At 42.8% G+C, this 23130-nt stretch overlaps 1 protein-coding gene across 3 annotated transcripts in view; it reads left to right on the top strand.

Annotated features, from left to right (window-relative positions):
- The window catches only part of LOC146563664 (nuclear factor of activated T-cells, cytoplasmic 1-like), a 61003-nt gene that overhangs the window by 11201 nt on the left and 26672 nt on the right, over nucleotides 1–23130 (top strand). For all 3 annotated transcript variants that reach the window (XM_085290900.1, XM_085290898.1, XM_085290899.1), the window contains exons 4-8: nucleotides 4652–4854; nucleotides 9181–9353; nucleotides 10307–10447; nucleotides 19431–19486; nucleotides 21548–21680. In XM_085290900.1, coding sequence (XP_085147026.1) covers nucleotides 4652–4854; nucleotides 9181–9353; nucleotides 10307–10447; nucleotides 19431–19486; nucleotides 21548–21680 — 706 coding nt within the window. The remainder of the gene's footprint in view (nucleotides 1–4651; nucleotides 4855–9180; nucleotides 9354–10306; nucleotides 10448–19430; nucleotides 19487–21547; nucleotides 21681–23130) is intronic.

The raw sequence follows: 23130 nt of genomic DNA, 5'->3' as shown, positions 1-23130 counted from the left end.
ATCCTTATTAACGTGTGCGTGACTTAATACTCATCTCTCTTCCTCTGCAACTTTATGTAATGCACATCAAATTTGCAGTATATTTCCGCCATGATGACATGAAAGACTTAAGCAAACACGTGCTCGGGTTTTTCGCATGTGCGGTTTCACCTTGGGATCTGGTCCTTGCTGGCTGCGTAATGTCTCGAAAGAAGAACACCCTGATCTACAGCACTCCATACTGTAGCTGCTAATTGCTCATTAAATCTACCGCCGCCTTATGTTTGATATTCAAAAGGATTGGTGTACCCTGTAGTGCTGTTAGAGCTTAGTCAAGGCTATTATTTGCTGCCCAAAGGGGCATTTATGCCACTCTCAAATTGTGGTTCTCCATCTGCGGGGTTTCCCTTACACTGGTATTGGGCTGCCACTAATTACAAGTTAATAACAAGTGGAAAAAGTTGAGGTTATGTGTACATCGTTTTCACTGGTTTGAGGTGACAACCAAACCGCAGATTTATGAGGTAAGATAAGAGTGGGTAATCTGGCTACTTAGGGGCATAGCAGTGATCTATGCTTCATCCTGCACAAATTTTCTGTAGGCTTTAATGATGGGTCTTATGAATGGCTGATAAAATCAAAATTTAAAACAATGTTATTTGACATAAAATTTGGACCTTTAGTAGTCTAGACATGGGCCTGTGCTCAAAGCTACACCCTCAATACTCGAAGTATTAGTAAAGAAAATAAAAACTTTAAAGGATATAGCTGTTTGGTTGCTTATAAAAGTTGCAGCATGTGAAGCCATGGAAACAGTGCACATTAAAGGATTGCATATGTTGCGTTATGCATTCAATATGAGACACGGGAGACATTAGAGGGTCAGGGGGGCGATGGAGTAAAGTCTGGAAGGAGAGACAGCGTGGATGAGTGTACGTCTAATTGGGTACAGCAAAGGCTGGCTGGTGTGAGTGTGTCAGCACTTGACAGAGAGGAGAGCGTGATAATGGGAAAAAGCCTGCATCTGCTGTTGTAGTTCTCCTCCCCCCTCAACCCCTCCTCTGCTGCTTCCAGTTGTCTTCTCCCTCTCCCCCCCGATTCTCTGCGCCACGTGGACTTCTACGAGTCATGACATTTCTCCAGGCGGTGATGAAATCACCGCAGAGGGATAGAAGGCAGCCTTCACTGCGCGGCCTGTGAAGTGTATTCACACTCAATTTCTAGCCAGGCCAGACAAATCTAATTTACCACCAAGTCATTATTAAACTTTAAATGTTCAAATCCCCACTTTGAATGGTTGCAGCAGCATTAAGAATGTCACTTTTACTAAAGAAGCTGAAGGATAAAATCCACTGTGAAAAATACATTATATTTATTGGAATAAAAACACCCTCTGTCGCTATTTGATCACATGTGACTTTCATTGAGTGAAGCAAATAAGAAAATGGGGGGAAGAAAGAAAAGAAATAAACTGGGGCTGTCTCCCAAGGACTAAAGCTTTCTGTATTGCTGATGGAGCTGAGAAGACCCAAAGGCAGATGGGAGCTGAATGGCGGTGAGCACCCAGAATGTGCCCTCCTCTTCTCTATTTATCATCACAACTGACCTAGACAATACAGCTGCACACTATTATGCAGTTAATGCCTCAGCTGCCATGGTCGCGATGTTTTACTTGAGCGTCAGCTCTCAGAAATAGGTTCATACAACAAGCTGACACAGTGGCAAAAGCTGGCACCGGGAACAACTGCCTCAATGTAAGACTGGTTTCAGTGAATGATCTCAAAATAAACATGTAGTGAGCGTTCAGCCCGATGGGCCATATTTTACAGCAAGAAGAAGCTCATCTGGTCAAAATTAGTGTCTCTCTCACAGACAGCGTCAGACACAAATGCAAAGCTGAGGTCGCAGGTGTTTAAGTTCTGTCTACACAGTCTTGACTCCCCCTGTCTTAATTCCCACTTTGAGAATAAAATGAAGAAGTGAATTTTTCACTGTGCGTGTGGCGTGCAGTTGAGGGAGCATCGCAGGAGTTTAGCAGAGGTGAAGGAGTGGGATGGGGGGAGACTGTAGCGAGAGGGTCAGGGGAGCACATATGGTAAAGGAATTGAGTGAGGTCGCTCAGGGGGGATCACGCTGCCTTCGTTTGCTGCTGGGAAGAGCAGCGTCACCACGAGGACTACCTGACCTCATTAATCACATCCTCCTTTTGAGCGAGGATGCCGCCGCCATTGCCGTGCGCTACAGCAGGATGAGAGGAGCGAGAACCTCATCTACCTCCCGCTTCTTTTGTGGCCCTCGCCACGTGGCGGCTGAGGTAATGTTTTGGAGGTCAAAGAGAAATCCAAAGAAGTCCATTGCCACAGATGACACGGGTTTGTAGTGCAACTGCCAGCGTTTTATTAAATCACAAGGCAACGTCATGCAATTTAACGCTCCAATGTTTCAGATTTGTACCTCATGCTCCACCGTGGCCCTCCTCTGATTCAATGCGCCCGTAACTGGTAGCATGTGTGGCTATGGATAATTACTTCTGGTGACACCATAAGTAAAATATAACAAGGGAACAGCGTCTGACGGTGAGATCACTCTATAGATGAAGTGGTCCCTTGAGATGCCAAGACTTCAAGAAGCTCCTGACCTCGGCCTAACTCACTGATGACTAGCATGTGTGACTAGCTCCAGGTCAAGACAGCTGCTAGAGACACTATGGGGAGCTCAAGAGAAAAAATATGATGGTTGGAACTGGAGATGAATGACAGCCTTAGTCTTACCACTCCCTCCGCACTCCCTCGATATCTGAATCAAAGACCAAGCCAGATAACCACCGGTGCTTAGGTTATTGAAGCATATGGATATATAATCTATTCCCGTGACTGGTCATATTCTATTCCTATTCAAGATAATTAATAATGAAAATTGTGTAACAGAGACCACAAAGAGCACATCCTCTGCCTTGTCTTGCATCCAGCAGAGCTGTCATCAAGTGCCGACCAAGGCCATTTAATCCTTGTCGTTATTATGAGACCAAATGACTTTTGCTCTCAAATCAAAGGCCTTAGGTGTCGATGACACTGTGGTACTAATTTCCACAGACACCCAATCAGGTTCAGAATAACTTTCCAGTCTTATACCAGTCTTGCTCTTCTTTACACCCCCCCCCCCCCACCCCCACCCCCCCAATTCCTGCCTGCCCTCTCAAAGGTAATTATAAACCCATTAATCAGATTATGTCATAGGTTACATGTGGTCTTCATTTCATTGTATGACTCAGTCTGTTAGATAAACAACAGGGGTCTTTTATTCCATTTGACGTTACCACTGTTTTCACTCGGATGGAGCTCAAACAAAATTGGTCTGAAGCGGTGCGCTGGAGTAATTGACCAATTTGTGGGATTTTTCAGATGGTCATGGCTTGTTGAGCCTTGGTCTTAAGTAACTGATCCCTCACAGTAAACGTCACATGCGGTCAAGTAGCCACCTGGGTGGATCTGTGGAGGTCCACCCGATCAGAAGTTAGGCTTTTTGGGGTTTTATGTATACCAGATGGATTCAGCGGCTTCTTGATAGTGTTTAGGTTTGGAGAGATTTCTAAGCCATAGGAACAATTTGCATTACAAAGAGAAACTATATCCTGGGAGGTCTTTGGTGTTAAGACTCGGCCACGCTAGAAATAACTTGGTTAGTGGATTATTCTGGTCAGAAATCATTCACAAAGTATCAGTTGCCCTTCACCACATCTTGGAATTTAAAGCATTCCCTGCATTTGGATGTTTTTGAGCCATTACACACTTGGTTAAATGATCGAATGATGTTACTTTAGACACAGACAGAAAATTATACTGGGACATTGAATTTAAATTGGCAGTTACAGTTTATATTTGAAGTACATTTGAACCCAAATTCAACAGTGTGCACAGGCATGGATTATTTTTCCTTTTTTTGAAGATTTGATCTTTTTATTAGCTAAGCAGTAGCGGCTAATGGCAGGCTGCTAGAGGAAGTGGTAGTTGTTTGAAGTGGTGGTTCTGATACAGGAGTCTCTTTCATCACAGTGGGACACAGTCTGCGCTCTTTAATGGAAATCATAATGCATGTTCATAACTGCCCAAAGGTAAAGGGGCTGGAGCACGTCTGCACTCCCTGCTTCATGAGCATTCAGGCGTAAAGTTTTAATAAGTTTAATAGCTAACTGTGTGTTGATAATCATCACAGAAAAACCATTGATTTGTACTGTTTATTTATTTATTTTGAACAGTTTAAGTAAGAGTTTGAGTTTTGATTTCATCTATTTGATGCCCTCCGTTATACTGAAAACATTTTCCCAGTCATCTCCTTAAGTATCAGCTGTGAAACTTTTATCAGTCTTTGTCTCTGTGTTTCCTGCTCAAACACCCAGAAACAATAAAAAATCTTTTGATTTCTCTTCCTAAAGGAATGTAGAAAAGAACAGCAGACCACTGAGAGAGAGCCTCCAATCCAACCAGAAAAAAACAAACAATGAAAAAGAGCTCATGTTCACAGCTCTTCTGCCTGGTCAAAGCTATCAATAAAGGTTCCTTTAACAGTTGCTAATGTGCGTCCAGTCTCGATTTCCTAAATGAGGGGTTGCCTGAGATGGAGGTCTTAAAACCTGATGTTGCCTCTTACCTGGGTCTCTTTGTTCTCTTGCCAGCTTTATGGCTACATGGAAAGCGAGCCGCTCACCCTGCAGCTGTTCATAGGGACCGCAGACGACCGCCTCCTGCGACCACATGCCTTCTACCAGGTCCACCGCATCACGGGCAAAACCGTCTCCACCGCCAGCCATGAAGTCATGCAATCCAACACCAAAATTCTGGAGATCCCTCTGCTGCCTGAGAATAACATGAGAGCTATGTGAGTGCTATCCACGCTTTCTTCCATTAACTTCAAAACACAAGCAGAAATGTGCACAATCTCTTTCTTTCTGCACCTTTCTCTTTGTTATGTCTCTATAGGATGAGAATGCTTATTGATAAATATTCTTGAGCTTTCACTTCAAAACAGGCCTTCAAATTTGAGTTCCATGCTTTTACCCCAAGAGATGCACAAACGTTAAAGAAAAAGCAAGCGCCGAATTCATGGGTGCTTTAATTCGGCCCAGTGTGAATATGGCCAGTTTGAGGCTTGCACTTGGAGTGCCGTGATCCACCAGAATAATGCGGTCCCGTTACACTTGGCTTGGTCAACATATTCCACCGAGACAAATATATGAGGCGAGTTAGAACATCCCAACTGAACTAACAAGTCTGGTGAAAAGAATGATTTGGGCTTGGAGGGCAATTAGTCACATTCATGCAGCCTGCAGTACCCAAAGCAAACAATAACTTTATTGGCCTGTTTGTATTAAGACCATAACTGCCAATTCTGATACCAATTTAGCAATGTCAACTGATTACTACTAAAATAAGCAAATTTAAAATTAGAAATGTATTTTGTATTGTTAGTTTTGTATTTTGTATATTGTTAGTTTTGACCAGCTGGCTGGCGTGCACAATGAAAAAACAAAACAAAAAAACAACAAAATGGATCCAACCATCATGGAAGCCACTTTATGCACACCTGTGTTTTTCTAATGGGTCAGAAAGTCTTCTGAAAAATCGACATCATCATTTGCTGGACAGCAGTGGCCGTCTACTGCACCATAACCAAACAGAAACTTCTGAAACAGAGCTATGTCAGTGTCATTCGTGAAGCAGCTGGCGCAACAGTAGTCTTTCACTTTAATGAATGAAACTCGTAGATCTGCTCTGTAAAGTTTAAGTTAGGCCGGTCATCTTATATTTTAGTCATTTTATACCGTAAAAAGTTCATAAAATGGTTTATTTTTATGAAATTAAACTGGACATACATAATTTCATGTGTCACATATCACATATGTCACATAAACAGTGTAGCCAAGAGATAAAAAACAAATAGCTTTTTTTAAATGACAAAAAGTGTCATAAGTGTCTGACCTCAATGTTCAGACTCAAGGACAAAGTTTTGCTGTACTTGCCTACTAAGTCCACGAGGTTTTGGGGCAACACAGGATTTCTAGAGAAAGTCTGGAGGCTGTTAAATAAAAAATAAAAAAGATGGATAAAGAACTAATCTTGACACTGAAGGGGAAAAGATAGGCCTAATCTAACATTGGTAAATAATAGAAAGTTGTTTGCTTTAGCATGGTGGCATGATGATGATTCATCACATCTGATCAAAAGTTTCAAACCCAAAATAGTGTGAAACATGTTTCAGAGTCAAGTCAAAATAAAGTAAGAGAGGGTTTAGTGATTCGGACTTACAGTGGAGACCAGGATTAAGTCTTTGTCACCGAGCTGCTGGATGATACGAGCAAGGCAAGTTTAAACAGTTTACTGCAGGTAACTTCTACCATCTGTACTGATTAACATAAAAACGGGGACCACTGTCTAAAATTCTGTGCTGCAGGTGGACCAAATTTACAGCTTAACTCAGCATAGAAGAAGCACTGAATGAAACAAAAAAAAACTAATCACCTATTTATTCATAGCATTAAAAAATCGATGTTTTTGATGTAGTTTTACATGTAAACTTGCTCCATCTAAAGGAGCAGAGCATCTGTTTTCTAGGGCTGAAAAGTCAGGCTCGGGTTCTGTCTTCCTCCCTCTAGACTTTCAGTAAGCCAACGGCTCTGCTCTGCAGTGTATCCAGGCAGTAGCTCCTGTCCTGGGGCTCCGTTTAGACTAGGCAGCAGTGAATTTATTGGACTGTGGCCCAGAGCTGTGTGTTGTTGGTAAAGCTACTGTATCTTAGCACAGGTTACATAAGGCAATTACCTCTTACTGTTTATTCGTCACCATTTAGACTTTAAGTGCGTATGTGTTTTTAAATGAAAAGCATATAGGTGATGCATCTCTATGACACAGGTTCATGTTTGTATAAATGTTGGGGATCATGAAGATTTATGGGACATGAGAGTTTCCTGACCGGACAGTGGCCTTCTTTGGCGAAGTGTAGATGATTTTAACATTTGTATTACATTACAATATCATTTCCAACAATACCTCAATATCCTTCATATTGTAGCATATTAAAGCATACTGTTGGCCTGTTTTGCTTAATGTGTCCCCTAGGCTATGATTTTATACCAAACCAAACATTCAAGAGGAAGTTTTTTTTTCTCTCTTTTTATCGTCAGCGCACAAGAAGAGGAGTTAACGTTTTGTATTTCTTCCTGACTATCTAAACAGTGAAAGATGGAGAAAAGTCTTTAACTTTCTCTCTCCACCAAGCTGTTAAAAATTTGCCTTGATAATGCAGAATCCATCTCGCTGTGCACACGCCAGCTATCATTTGTGTGGGATGCAGACACTCAAGAACTGCAGTCAAACTTTCAGAAAGCTTCAATCTGTTTTTTTTCCCTTTCCGCTTCTAAGATGTTTTCTCTTCAAGCACACCAACCACCTCTGCAGATTCTAACTACTATAACCTAATAAGCGAGAAAGCATTCATAAGAGGATGACGGTTATGACTAGAGTAACTTTATTATGCCCATCATCTTGCTCTTGTTTAAAACCACAGACTGGTGGCATATTAGTAGAAAGCTGTGAAACCTTGACTCGTATGCTGAGTGGATCTGTGGTGGTTTTCATATGCTGTCATTTGGTCATCTTGTCTGCTAAAAGGGAATGGTTCATTTGAGTGATCGCCTTTAATTCTATAATGCAGTGTTTTTCTCCTGATGAAAATGGTGCGTTTAACATCCCAGTCGCTGGTAGATAAGGGCTCACTGAATAGTTTGATGAGCTTGAAACTGATTTAGGTCGTATGCTACAGCTTTTTTATTTATTTTTTGCTGTCACTACATCTTGACCTAGTTGCAGATGTGGATCTAGTAAATTTGGGCAAAACATCAAGTTTGTATGTTGATAATCCCTGTGGAATTGTAGGCTATGACTAATACCTGCAGTCCCTCCGCTCTTTCCTACCATGCTATCTGCAACCACTGCAGGATTTTTCATAGAAACAAGGTTTCTACTGCCACAAGGGTTTGTTTAAAATCCAAAAGATTTGGTTTAACATATTTTAACTCTGTCTAATATGTTTGGGTTCGTTATCTTCTTTTTCCTCAGTGTCAGTCGATCATTTCATCTAGATTTCCATAGGTTGGTTAGCAGACATACGGCATCCTAAGTTTCTGATAGTGCCAAATTGTCATCATATGTTATGTTAAAGTGCAAGATAGTTAGAACACCAAAACACCAATCCTTTATGTTGCTCGTTTTTCAGTGCTGATAAGGAGCGGGTAGTCAGCATGACTGTATCTGTTATTTTTCTTTTCTTTGAATTGTACAAACCAAAGTCAAGGGAAAAATGGATTGGTATAAAACCTGACATTTACCATGTTCCAGGAATCGCTCCCAAAAAGCTACCATGTAAAATCATTTAAATGCCAAACCATATCCCATCTGTATTCTCTCACTTTTTACCAGCCACACTAGTTTTATGTAAATTTATGAAAGGCCATGCCTGCGAATGAATGCCCTTTTTCCACCAAGAAAAGGGAAAGAAACTCTACACCTTTACCTCCCAAATTGTGAAATGAAATAAATAAAGAGAGACAGCTTAAAAAGGGGGCTATTAGCACATGTGGCAATGATTAACAGCGGTTTTAAACCCAAAACTCATGAAGTGAATGGTGTGAACGGACAAGGCAGGCTCGGTGTGTGTGATACTGGTAAGCCATGGTGCGCTCAGTCCAGATTTCTCTGAATACTTGGACCACTCTGGCCATTTAAAACCGTGATGCAAACTCATTAATGTCCAACTTTTCCTTTGATGACATGCTGGATTAATAATGACACGGTCATGCTCCGATAAACTTCCAGTGCATGATCTGTAACACCAGTGGGGACTTCACTGCTGGTCCCGATGCGTAGCAGCTATTTTCGATTTCACAGCCAAGAGTAAATCAGATAGGCTCCTGTTTCAACCCTTGGTCGCACTTTTCCATGCTTTTGCATCCCGTTGAAAGCTACCCTCTGTGACTCAGGGTGTGGAACAGAAGAGAAAGAAATTGGTGCTTTCTTGAAATGTTGTAATAGAAATTGTTCTGGCTTGGAAAAAGTAAACAGTGAACTTCACCTTTCCGTCACCTTTGCCTGTGTAATGTTGTCTCGGGGATATAGTCTTCAATTGTGCGTGTGCTTTTCTCCGTTCTAGAATTGATTGTGCGGGAATCCTGAAGCTGCGTAATTCAGACATTGAGCTTCGCAAAGGGGAAACGGACATCGGACGTAAAAACACACGTGTGAGGCTTGTGTTTCGCGTGCACATCAACCAACCCAATGGCAGGACCGTGTCCCTACAGGCCACTTCGAACCCCATTGAATGCTGTAAGTCTTACACACACACAGACAAACACACGCACAGAAATAAACACAAAACCTGGCATGTCTTTTCTGTTGGCTTTGCACTCAGGTGGCATCTATTGTTGTAGTCCAATAAAGTGAGCTACTATTTTATTGCCTACTGGAGCAAATTCAGTGCATCTGCACCCAATAAGCTTTATTTGATCAAAGGTCTTTGCCAAAGCAATAGATGCATTGTGCACGATGCCAAACACACGTGCTATCTATCTTAAATTCACATTTTACGACTGAATGCACAAGTTATTTTGGTAACACTACCCCATTAGCGCAGGTTTCACAAAGGTCGTTTGCCAGCCCCACTTTTTGGCACGGTTGAGTGAGCACATTGAAAGAAACCTCTGTTCTCTTTGTCATTCATTTGTGTATGAGGGGTGTGATGTTATTTGCGCCCAAGGAAGCCAGTTAGACTCAGATTGTGAGACAGAGCTTGCGTTATAGTTTATGGTCCAAAGTGGAGGTTAATCTGAGTTGGTGCATCATATTTAAATGTGAAGTTTAAAGTTATTTAAAGCACAGATTTATAAATAAGATCCACAGATGCAAGGTGATACTGTATATCTATACGGCTGTGAATGTGGTGACCGAATTCTACAGGTCAGAGGTGACTTGCTGGCATCACTTCATGCAAAGCAGAGGCAGGTGGTTGGCCATAACAACCATGAAAATATTGTTTTGATCATTTGTGCGCCTTTTTTTCAATGTCATTTAAAGAGCAGCTGTTGGCTGCAAACCTCTTAGCTAGGGGGTCATGAAATCATCATAATAAAGTTGATAAGCCTGTTTCCCTAACCAAGAACTGCTGTTTTACTGGCTGTGAGCTGGGCTTGTGCTTCCCGGGGTAGTTGGGGATCAGGCGGTGTATTAGTGTAATCTTGCGCACCATTTTGAAACCTGTGTTTGTGTGTCTCTTTCAACAGCCCAGCGTTCGGCTCAAGAGCTTCCCTTGGTCGAGAAGCAAAGTATGGACAGTTGCCCTGCCACGGGAGGCAAAATGATACTTCTAAACGGACTCAACTTCCTGCCCGAGTCCAAGGTGGTATTCGTGGAGAAGGCCCAGGGTAAGCTGCAGTCACCGGGCCATGTTTACCGCATTTCAATTTCCCTTTTTAATACCCCTTTCTTTTCTTTCTCCCCCACTCTCATCAGTTGCATTTTCTTAGTCTCTCCTCCCGTCAAAATAGAGCAAGACTTGCCAGCGAGCCACATGTGGTGTGCATTAGGCCACTATATTTTTAACCAAAGCGTATTTACATTTGCTGAAGTTTCCATTGCCTGTTCAGCGGCGCTCGCCACAAGTTAAGGAATGAATCACAACCAGGGCATGTGCAACGTCTCTTTCTCTCACTTTCCCTCTTTCCCTCGCTATCCGTACCTCCCTGACTCCCCCTGCTTTCGACAGTTAACCCTTTCGCTCGCTTGCTTTCCGTCACTCTTTCTTCCGCCCTGTTCTGCCAGACGCTCACCCTGGCCGGCTGTCGGAAACCATTTCTTTCTTTTTCTTTTTCTTTTTTTTTGGTCTAAACTTTTTGGCCATATGTTTCTCCCCTGTGTGGGTGGGTTGTGAAAGTAGAAACACTAGTGATCAGGTTTTCAGTTTGAATAATGATTGTGATCATTTCCTTGATTGCACCCAATAAATCAAAACAAAGGTCAAGCGCAGTAGTAGCTCTGAAGTCAGCTGAAGCACGACGTGACTGCTGCCGCTGCTGCTGCTGAGCAACACACAAACTAAGACAAGGGAGCAACATAAACAAAGTTGTGAGAATGAGATAATTGTGTCTTCCAGTTCATTAACCATGAATTTCAAAATTGCTGAAGATTATCACAGTTAATCCACACTTTCCAAAACACTTCACACTTCTGCCGTAAAAGTTAGCAAGTGGTCAGTGAACGCAGAAATAAAAAGTGAATCCTTTATTTACTTATTTTCCTCAAAAAGGTTATAAAAATAAAATTCAGTCTCAAAATTGGAAGGAAGAAAGATTTTGTTACTCTTCACTGCATGGATCTCTCCCTACTTGCCCCTAGCTTGTTTGAATGGTCTACTCTTAAGGACCTAAGGGCTTAAGGAGGAAGCAGCAATGGGTTAAGGAGAGGTGGATGAACTTGGTAATTTGGGGTATCCCTTCTCCTGGTTTTATTTAGTCATGGAGGGGTGTGGGGGATCCCTTGAAGAGGAAAGCCCATACATGCACACCTTTTGCCTTCTTGGTAGTATTTCCGTTCTTTCCCCACTCTCTTTACCTTGATATTCCGTTTCCTTCTTTTCCTCTGTTCTCCCTCATCCCTCATTTTTTCTCACCTCTATCCCCGATACCCGCTAAAGACATTAGGAGCTGCGGAGCTCTACGCTAGCGGGATCTCCGGGCTCGTGGCTGCCATTGACATCTCGGTGGTTTGTTTTCCGTCTCTGTGGTGTCCAGAAGGGAGAAAGAGAGAGAGAGGGAGATCGAAAGGGAGGTTGTCTGTCTACTACTTAGTCTGCTTTTATGTGAACTTTAATGACCCACCATTTCCAGGGTCTCCTAAGTCAAAAAGCCCATTACAGAAAGACCTACACACCCTAAACACACGTGCGCAAGCAGGAACACGCACATCACTCACTAATGGCAACTATGGACGAGCAACTATGAGCACGGAAAAATACTTATGTCTTAAATATACTGCAAAAGATTGTCCTTTGGCATTTTAATCAGAGAATCCTGCTGTTTCGTGAAGTTTTAGACTTCAGGATTTCTCCGATTGTTGATTTAGAAGGGCTAAACTGGGATGAGGAAAAAAGAAACCAATAAAAATATAATTGTATTACAGAATTATTCTATAACTTTGGTTTTATTTTCCTCTGGAAAAGTTCATGACTAAATGCATCCATGAAATACAGAGCATCGCGCCGCAATAATTACACAGTCATGCGTACGTACAGCCAAGGCCTTTGTGTGGCACAACACCAATCACTGATTTTGCCTCAGTGGTGACAGCCATTACTGTTGCTGCCATCAGAGGTCAGGACGGCTGCTCACTCTCCAAAATTGACTCCAATAAACACCTTCAAGAAAATTCCACAAATCCTAAGGAGCAACAGGCTGCTTTAGGAGTACCAATCCAACTTGTGTGAATAACTGTATACAGTCAAAATCCTCCAAGTGGAGTGAGGGGGCAGATCACACAAAGCACAAAAGCCTATTAGCACAAATGAGCTATAAATCATAAATACATCTACTTCTCTAACTGTTTCCATTTGTTGTGGGGGGGTTTTGTGCAGGCTGTAGCTGTTTTTGGCATACACGCAGATGTTTTTGAATTGTCTAAAACACCAACGCAACAAAGACAGATATCAATTAATTACAGAGCTCTGTTAGGGGATGCCATCAACATTTGAGAGATTTGCTGTTTGCAGTTTGTGGTTAAATGAGGACACCAGTGACACACAGACATCCAGTAGTCTTTAGAAAATCATTGGCACATGTGGCCACTGGCATTATCTTCTGTACAAGGAGCAAAATATTATGCCGTGAATACACAGTAATACATCTAAGAGCAAATGATTGTTTCGTACAACAGCATAAATAAATAAATCAGACCCACATGTACTCTTAAAACATAGCGCCGCTCTGTTTGTCGACTTTAACCTTCCTCTCCTTCTCTGTTGTTTTGATTGTCTGTCTGTCCCCCCGTGAGACATCCGCAGTATCAAATGAGCAGAGCTCATAGCTGTTGCCACTGCGGGAAACCTTAATGCACCTTGAAAAATAATTACTTCTACTTTTTAGATGCCATGTCCATCCCCACTGCTCCACTTCATCACCCACAGGATAACTGATGCAAACCGGTGCATTCACGTGTGTACAGTATGTGTGTGTGTGTTTGTTGTTGTGTACCCGCTGCGGCTGCTAGCCTGCGGGCCTGTTTGCGTTGTTCGGTAGGAAGTGTTTGCAGTGAGTCATCCACAAAGGATTCCCTGTAGAAGAGGTGAATCGGAAAAGACAAGACCCCTTAGACAGTAGAGAGGGGGGAGAGGAATAGGAGGTGCAGAAATGGGCGGGGCTTCCGTAGAACTCTTGAGATATTGGCGCATAGAAATGATCAGATGTTATGGTCCAAAGTGGACTCGAAGACCACAGATCACTTTCCACACGCCCCCAGCGAAAGGTTTGTATGTATGGTTTTGCTCCATCAGATAGTGCAAGATATTCAGACTGTAGGAACATAGGTGCTCGTCTTCTGTTGCAGTTTAAAAACTCCTTTCAAGAGTAATTTTGTTGATAGTAATAATAATAACAATCGATGTCATTTTTGCTCTCTGCTCAGCACAGAGTAGTGCCTTTCCCAGAACCACAATATGGGCATTTGTGAAACTTTCCATCTTTTTTGCATTGTTGACTTTGCTTCAGTTTTCTGTTATTAGTATTGCGTTTTGTGTCTGTGTTTTTGGTATACCCAAACCGCTCTTTTGGCATTGGATTAGGAAGACATACCTGGCGCACCTATTGCAATGTGTGTTCTGGCTTGCCCTGCTTTCCATGGATGGAATGAGTGCTAAAGGCAGGGAAAATAGAGGCACAGACAGACAAACAGAGAGAGAGAGGGAGAGAGAGCAAGCTGGGGAAAGCCTACACTCTGACTCAGAGGGGAGGTAAGGGAATTCCCTGGTGAGCCGGATAGTTTTTACATCTGGTAGGACTGGAGCGTTGCCTGGAGCTCAGCAGCACCATGCAGCTTGGTCTGCAGCAGGGAGAAGTCTGGTCCTCTCTACCTCTGCCTCAGGCTGGAGAGAGGCTTCCTTAGCTCTAGCATAATCTGTAACTTTAGAACAACATGATCTACTACAGTAAGCTCGAGCTAATATTCCTCATGTGTAAAAGCTCCTCAGCATCGGACTGAAATGTTTGGATATTCATACCTTCATAGTTTGAAGAAGGCTATGACCTGAACTGCTAAGAGTTCATTCATGCACTGTTTATACTTGGCTGAACTCTTCCACCCTGGGCAAGTTTAAACACCAGACAAACTGGTCGATGTATTGTACTTGTAGCAGTATGTCTAGACTGTCCTTTGGCTTCAGGCTAGAATAACCTTCATGGCTCATACTGGCTCATAGTTCTGGCACTTTGGCACGATAAGACCAACCTCCACCCCTGCTTCAGGCATGAGATTTGGGATCTTACTGTCTCATTAGGATGGTATACTGCCCTCAATTTCAAAATCAGTAATTATTTATCACTGCTAGAATGGTTTAAGCCAGCGGTCTCCAACCTTTTTTGCGCCACGGACCGGTTTATGCCTGACAATATTTTCACGGACCGGCCTTTAAGGTGTCACAGATAAATGCAACAAAATAAAACTAGTACCGGTACCGAAAAAAAGAAGATTTATTCATAACACACATGAAAAGACCCAGGAAAACCGAGTTAACGATAAAAACGATAACAAAATAACACTGAAAACCGATAAAAACCCTGAAAACCATACATTTCACACCTGAGCCTCAACTTTCGCGGCCCGGTACCAAACGACTCACCGACCGGTACCGGTCCGAGGCCCGGGGGTTGGGGACCGCTGGTTTAAGCTCTCAAGCACCTTGCTAGAAGAGCATCATGAGGAATGTGTGAAATGGAAGTTTCTTATCCGCAGTTTAAAGCTATATTTGTGCAGTGGCTTTGAGAACATCTATACATCAAAGGACCCAGTTGTGTGATAGCAGAAAAATGTTTACATTGTCCTGTGGCCTCTACACTTCTCTTTAGACATGTTTGAACATGTAATTGCCAGAAGAGTCTCTCGAACTGTGGAAAGATGGCCATTTTTGTTAGGGAAACATCTTAATATCCCTCCAGTTGATTAGAATAGTGATATACCTTAATGAAATGTGGCTCACTACATGGGTCTTTATGACCGATTTGGCTGCAAGCTGTTGGAGCGACCCTGCTCTGATATATCAAATGATCATCTACCTGCATTCTTTTTCACCATTCGCTCAGTTTCTAAGTGCGGTTCTCGCTGTGACTCTCGCTAGGCTGTGAAATAACATGCAACACACCATTAAGAGCAGCAAGCTTTGATGTCTTTCTAATGCTATCCACTCTACAAATACTATCCAAATGTACAAGTGCAGATGATCCTCCCACCGTCATTCTGAGTCTTCAGATCATTTTCAAACTCAGCGCCACACAGCTGGACTCTTAAAAAGAAGCATAAAATTTCACTCCGCTGACCGCCATCCTCCTCAGGCTACAACCCCAGGTCACGTCGGCTCACGCTTTCCCTGTTATACACCGAGAATAACTCACTTCCTGGCTATAAACCCATCATAAATCTACTGTCAAGTCGTAATTTATACGGAAGCCCCTCGATCTGAAGCAGACCCACATTTCTCCAATTTCACCAGGTCTTAGATTGGCAGAATCCAGTCGCTCCAGACGGGAAACGCAGCTGGGATCAGTCATGGTGGAATCCCTTTTGGGCTTTTTTGGCTTTGCGCCTCATTGGGCAACAAGGCGAATGCCGTGAAAAATGTGCATAAAATTACTGAAGCATTTTCATTCAAGGTGGCAATGGAGACACAATAAAATGGAAAATAAACTTGACATAGGTAAACAGGAAAGAGATATAAATACTCTAAAATAATTTTCTCTGGAAAAGAGACGTAGCTGCAGAATATGTCTGGGTTGTTTCACAAGACAACCTCCGCATTTAAGCGCGTGATTCATAGTTTCCATTCTCAAAAATCCTGAAGTGAACTTGGTCAGTGGAAGCTGTTTTGCACTACACAATGCTTTTTGGAAGGAAAAAAAAATCACCTTTGGCTGTCACTGTAAAAAAAAAAGGAAAATTTAAAAAAGGAAAAAAGAAAACGCTCAAATGCTAAAACCTGTGAGTTCATTGGGAGGTCAGATACACTGTTACTCAGCTATCTAGGGTTCTTAACTTGGGTAGGTAGTAACAAAAGAAGGACTATAGTATATAAAACTAGAAATAACACAAATGAAAGGTTTGGACTTTATGAGGTTTTTTACAACAGCAGCTCTGTTGCCAGGTTGTCACCAGGCAGGTACACGATATTGTTTGTTGTCAGGAACTGAAGAAGAAATGACTCGAAGAGGCCTCGCCCTACGTGCTGTCTAGCTGCCTGATGAATGAACATGTTGTCCTGGTTGTGCAGTGCTAGTCTTTGTGGACCAGATTTGCAAGAGTGAGTCATATATAGAAAAGCTGCCTGGTTAACATTTGAGCACAAAGTCTAAAAATAAGCGTGCTTCCATTTGTCCATGTGCATGCATGTGTTCATTCACTTCTTTGTTTGACCAAGGCAAGATTATGCCGTACCTAGAGCTCTCCAGACACAGCTCTTATATGCCACTTATTGTTTTTGTGCTTCCCCTGTTATAATTCAAGTTGAAGGCCAGAACAAAGGTAAAGGATGCTGTGGTTGCATGTGTGCATATGTGTGCATCGGTGTGCGTGCATTACGCGTGGGTGGACTTTGCTTGAAAGAGGAGGTGTTGTCAGGAACAGAAGCGTTTTGCAGATGTTGCAGGGAAGATGGAGAGAATGGAAAGTCCTGTGGTTATCACCCAAACAGCATGCCACAGGTGGCCCCATCCCAATTCCATCAAACTCTTAGCTTTGCTTCATACGATGCAGTGTGATTTGAAAAAAGTTTGACAGAACAAACTGATTTAGAGCTACCAAAGGTGAGACAAAAAAAAGATCAAGAGGGAGGCAGAGAGAAAAGTTTGAAAAACATGTTTACTAGTGGAGGCTGGGGTTGACGTCGGAGTCTAAGGTTTCCCTCTTGGAGTGTCTCCCAGAGCGGAGGCGGGTGAGATTCCCTCTTGGTTCCCCTAGACGTAACATGAGGAACGCTCATCTCTGTCTGCCTCTGTCTCTCCCCTTTTCTCTGACCTTCCCTGAGCCTGTGCTTGCTCTAATCGCCCTTCCATACTCTGAACAACTACACTGCATTACCTTTGCCTCATTCTTTCATGTACCTCAATCATCTGCCACATGCACAGGATCACACACTGTGCCCCTGGCTACTGCTATTCCCCAAGTCATGCACTTCATCTCCATTGCAGTGAGGTACATTTCTCCATATGCAACTTTTATTTCCACCCATTTCAAATACAAAAAAACCCTTATCTGATCTCTCCACCGTCTGTTTTTCTCTTCCCCCCATGTTTTAATATGGCCATTTTGGAAAGATATATCTACTGATGTTCACTCTCTGAATAATAAAGCTGACCACCCGCCCCCACTACCACATCTCACCAATAATAAGCCAGCCGTGACTGGAATCCTTTATTCTCTCGCTCTGTGCATGATGTGAAAAACATAATGCTTTGGGGGAAAAAACAAGGGTTTTACATCTTCCAGAGCTGCTGGGCTTTTGCTGTCGTTTATGTGGAAACTGTCTCTGATTATCTTATCTGATAGCTTCCTGCGCCTGACGCTGCAACTCTAGTTCTCTGTTTAATCTGCAAACTCCTACTTGCGCCTGTTAACATATAGTAGCACTGCCACACTACCCATCCATACAGTTGAGTCACCTGGTGTGCCACTGAAACAAAAGCTGTTCTGTGTCACTGTCATTCATGACAGCAGTAATGACTCATGGTTTCTGCTGAAAAAAGAAGGCGAAAAATTGCAGTGTGGTTGGTGTTGATTGCCGTAACAGAGCCCAGAGCGTCTGTTCACAAAGGTGCGGCGTGAAATCACAAAGAGGACGCAAAGAATGTGAACTGAGCTTCTGCAGGCTCCCAACAGCTGCAGCGGCACACAGGCCTTTTATTGCGAGGCAGCGAGGGGAAACCTCACCACAACAAGAAGAGAAGAAGGGCGGGGAAGAGAGGAAAAGAAGTAGGGGGAGCAAAATAGAAAAAGAAAAAAAATCTAATCAAGGGACAGAAATAGTGCAGAACTTTACAGAGACAGATGAAGAAAAGAGAGGATGCATTCCTTGTCGAACGTTAGAGAACAAACACAACCCGGCTCGTGGCTATACCAAAGCAGCTTCCCCTTTTTTTGTGCTTTGGTCCAAAACCTTAAAGTCTTCACTTCAGACTTAGATAAGCAACACATTCTTACATTGGAGCTGCAAAAATTGTTGAAATTGTTTTTAAGAAATGAAAGTTAATAAATTGTCAATTCACTAAGGAGCTCATCTGAAAGAAGAGGGAAATATTTAGTTCATAATTAAATAATAAAATCTGAAAAATTCGACTAGAAGCAACTTAATAGAGTCAAAGTGCATTGAAACTGGTGTAGCTAGAGTAGAATAAGCAGGTGATCGATGGAGATTTTGGAGTTGATGTCCTGAACAACCTGGATCAGGTCGAGTTTCAATTGTCTCACGATGCTTTTTATTATACCGTAAAGACTCTACAGTATTAGAAAGAAACCCCAACACAACAATCAAGTGCTCTGTTTATGTTCCCTTATTATTCAAGACCTTGCATGTCATTGAATTTTAAATTCAATTCTGGGCTTAACGGGGAGCCAACATGGGAGAAATATGTGATCCAGAACTCTTTTTTAGTCCCAGTCAGAGTTCTGGATCAACTGAAGGCTATTCTGGGAGCTTTTAGGACAGCCTGATAATAATGAATTAGAATAGTCCAGCCTAGAAGTGATGCATGCATAAACTAGCTTTTCAGCATCACTGTGACACAGGATGTTTCTAATTTTAGAGATGTCAAAGAGGAGGGTGCGTGACAGACAGCCTGAAAGGGGGAGTGAAAAAACACTAGAGAGAACAGGAGCAGGTCTATTATAGGAAAGAATAGTGACAAAAACGTTTGAATGAGATGACTTTGGCAGTGTGAAAATGAAACTGATGAAATAAAAAGATCCAAAACAGCACATATCAACAAGAACTTGAGAGAACAGAATTTCTTTATTCAATTTCTGTCGAAACCGTGATGTTTTTTTTCCCCAAATCCAAAAGTCTGTAGCCACACTCCAAATGAGGTCCATCTCATCTATATGTTGATGCAGTTTGTAAGGGCCTCCGCTAAATAATGCATTTGTCTTTTTGCAAAACAGATGGGCATCATCTTTGGGAGACGGAAGCCAAAGTTGACAAGGACTCCATCAAATCAGTGAGTGCACCTTACCAGCATGATTTATTTGAAATGCTCGTGCCGTCTCCAGTCCCACCTTCCCGTGAGACTTTTTCTCCTTTTCCTCTCTCTGTCTTTTCCTCATCTGTCCCCTGTAATGATGTAACCTTTGCTAAGTTATTACAAATTGCAACATAGACAATGATGTTTAGCCGATGCAATCCTGAATGGAATTTTCACAAAATCTCCTTATCCTCTTGGAAGTAATTAGACGCAGGCTGTCATGTTGTTTTTGCATCTAATCCATGAAGATACACATGTATGGGTTACACACACACACACACACGCACACACACACACACACACGCACACACACACACACACACACACACACACACACACACACACACACACACACACAATCCTCCTAGCATAGCCAGACGTTTAGTTCACACTGAGGTTTGCTGAATTGGGCTCAAACACTTCATCTACGTTGAGACCGTGCAGCCAAGTGCAAATCGCACCCTACCTGCTGCCTTTCATGAGGGTGGTAATGAGAAAATAAACCAGTGTACTCGTTTAACTGACGCTCAGTCGGACTGTTAATGTAGAAGCAAGCGAAAAGGGAATCGTCAACAGAGGGAATGAGGCAAATGTTTTTCTATGTGTCACAGGGAGCTGCCTGAGCTCTGGACTTAATTAAGATTTCATCAAGGTTCATTAGGCCTGCTTTTTACTGTGGACAGAGTCAAGAACAGAACCTGTTTGCTTGTGCAGGATGACAGTATGTTTTGAAATGACGATTCTTTTCATCAACTGTGTCAACCCACTGTAAACTAACTGAGGTGATTTACACTCGCACATAGTTAACTATCCCCAACTAAAGTCTGCAAGTCGGGATGTTTGTCGTTGGCTTGCCGCTGCTGTTTCGCTTGGGTAAATGACTCGGTTGCATCAGTAGGACAAATATGGAGTGTGTTGTCTAATTGCTCCGCAGGGCCGGCTGATGCGTGATGGCTAGAGTCCCGGATGCTGGAAAATTAGCAGTCAGCATTGATAAAACACAAATCTTACAGTGTGTTTGTAAATCTAATAAACAATTACTTAGAGACAGCGAGCGAGAACAGGCCCTCTTCTTATGCCAGCTGCGACTAGACTACTCTAAAGTGCTCCAGTCTGACTGCCTGCTCGACTGTGTTTTTATTGCCATCGAGAGTGTGCTAACTTTCACGGGGTTGGGAAGCGAGGGAAAGCGCCGCACGCACTTAACACCCTAAAGTCTGCCACCTGCATGTTTTTCTTTGTCATTATCTGGAGGGTAGACTGGTGCTGAGCTCACCTCCGACTTCCCCCCACCAACCCGTCCCTCCCACCTTCCTTCAAGTGTGGCAATGACCAACAGAAACCTGCTCTCTGTCGAAAAATGCCTCACTCTGAGCCTGTTTAGATCTAGAGAAGAGTCACAGCTGCCCCGGGATCATTTTTTTTTGCAATGTTCTCAATATATTTGCAAGTTCATATCCATACAGACTTGCTGTGGTGTATCGATGCAGAGGAGGCGAGCAGGCAAGCCAGCAAAGGCACAGCTGTACAAACAAATAAGCTGGCTGCCTCCCTCCTCTCGTGCAGTACAGGGACGATGCTAAAGCTCCTGGGTTTTCCTCAGAGACAAACACAGGCACTGGACCAACCTCTTGAGCTCTCGTGCTGCATCTACACAGTCCAGACGTGCTCATTTAGACCTGCTCCCAGTCCAGCCTCTTGGAAACAGTATCCTGAATACTGGCCAACTGCAAAACAAACATAGCTGTTGATTAACCTCTTAATTCCCACAGGTGTACAGTCATTATAAACCCATGCTGTGTAGTCTTTCCAGTCTTTTGAATTTGCAGAACTTCCTTTGAAAATATCATGGTGATCCCAAGCTTTCCAAAGATGCAAAAACGCCTCAGCCTAAATTTGAGACAAAGCAAGAAATAAAAAGTTTAAACTACAAAGCACAAAGTACTAAAAAGAAGTTGGTTATTTAAGAGGAAGTGTGAAAATCAAAATGACGTCTCACACCTGAGTTTTTATTATCATATCATATTTCTGTTTTAGAACGCTCTTGTTGTGGAGATCCCGCCATATAGAAACCAGAGAATATCCAGCTCGGTGCAGGTTAACTTCTACGTCTGCAACGGCAAGAGGAAGAGGAGCCAGTCCCAGCGCTTTACCTACCTTCCTCCAAATGGTAATAATCATCCACCCACCCTTTCTATTACCAGTGACACTGCAACACTCCTATGCTTTGCACAAGCTGCACGCTTTGCGTTCTTTATTGCAACTGTGTGCCTTTTCACATCTTGACAGCCATTCGTCCTATTTTACCTCAGCCGTTAAAGTGCTACGTGAAATTTGTAGCCCCCCTTTTTTTTTGTGAATGTTTTTGACGTTGTAAGTGGCAGCACTTGGCTGAAGCCTCTGAGCGAGTGCAGGAGGTGTGAAGTGTGTTTATTCTGCAGTGACAGCACGTTCCCCAGCCATGAGGTGCACCTACTGAGTGACAGAGCCTCCGAGCACTGTTGATGTAGAGGAGTCAATCTCCCAGCGACCTGACTTTCACACCCGGCCCCACACATTCTCTTCCAGCACACTTATGAATTGACAAAAAAACATCCACGCACACACACACACACACAGCCAGCCATTGCTTTGCCATATCATTCATGTAGCAACCTGAAAACCCAGAAATACCTCTGTCTGTGTGTGTGTGTGTGTTTATCACAAGCCTCAGTGTTTATAGATGGCTTTCACGTTGGAATTTGAAGAATGTATTGTTAAGAGTTAAAAAGTTCAGCCTCGAAATTACATTGCGAGCTATTTGCTCTTCACAGTAGGCACAGGTGAAATATCATCTTCAGTATCGCTTTCAAGCATCCCACGAGAATAGCATTATTTTATTGCGCCGGTTTGCTCTTTCAAGCCGCAGCTTTCCAAATATGGTGCCATAGTAAGTCCTTTGCTTGTTGGTCTGCTGAGAAGCGGCACCGACGCAGTTAAGAGCTTTTCAAGACACCGGAGAACTCTTCTGCCTCTTTAAACAGTAGTTGCTGAAGGCAGACTTAGCAAATGCTGCAGCTCATTTGCTCGAGTCGGTTTTGGAATTCTAACCAGTAACCGTGCTTTTACAAGGCACGCATTCCCCTTGTGATAACCAGCGAAATCCATTAGATCAAAACAGTGGTATCTTGTTTTCATTGATCAGAGCCTAATGGGTCTAATGCTTCTGGGATAGCAGGCAAGCAATGTGTTTAAAGACCAGAGCTGTTAATAAGATGTGACATTTAGATTATCAGCAGATGCATTTATGGCCTCGGGAGATAAGTGATCAGGATTTTGGATGAGGCTCTGAGAACAAATAGAGCACAGCCCTATTTGGAGATGCCTGATAATATGATGAACAAGTGCATTGTGGGTAACCGGACAAGTGTGGGACAAGACAAACTGTGGCCATATATAGCTGCTCATCCGTTTCATATAGAAAGAGACAGAGAGAAAAGGAGATGCAAAGGCTTTTCAACATCCACGGCGCATCTCAAAGTCAGTTCTCTGAGCGTGCATGCAGCTCTAATTAAAAGATGGCTTGTTGTGTTCTTTCCTTTGCTGCCAAATAAACCACAAGTACAGCGTGGACCACACAA

This window comes from Mchenga conophoros, linkage group LG11 (assembly GCF_057382185.1).
Source record: "Mchenga conophoros isolate Kocher_MC1m ecotype Shallow Benthic linkage group LG11, M_conophoros_male_GT1.1, whole genome shotgun sequence".
Taxonomy (NCBI): domain Eukaryota; kingdom Metazoa; phylum Chordata; class Actinopteri; order Cichliformes; family Cichlidae; genus Mchenga; species Mchenga conophoros.
This window is presented reverse-complemented; position numbering and strand designations above follow the sequence as displayed.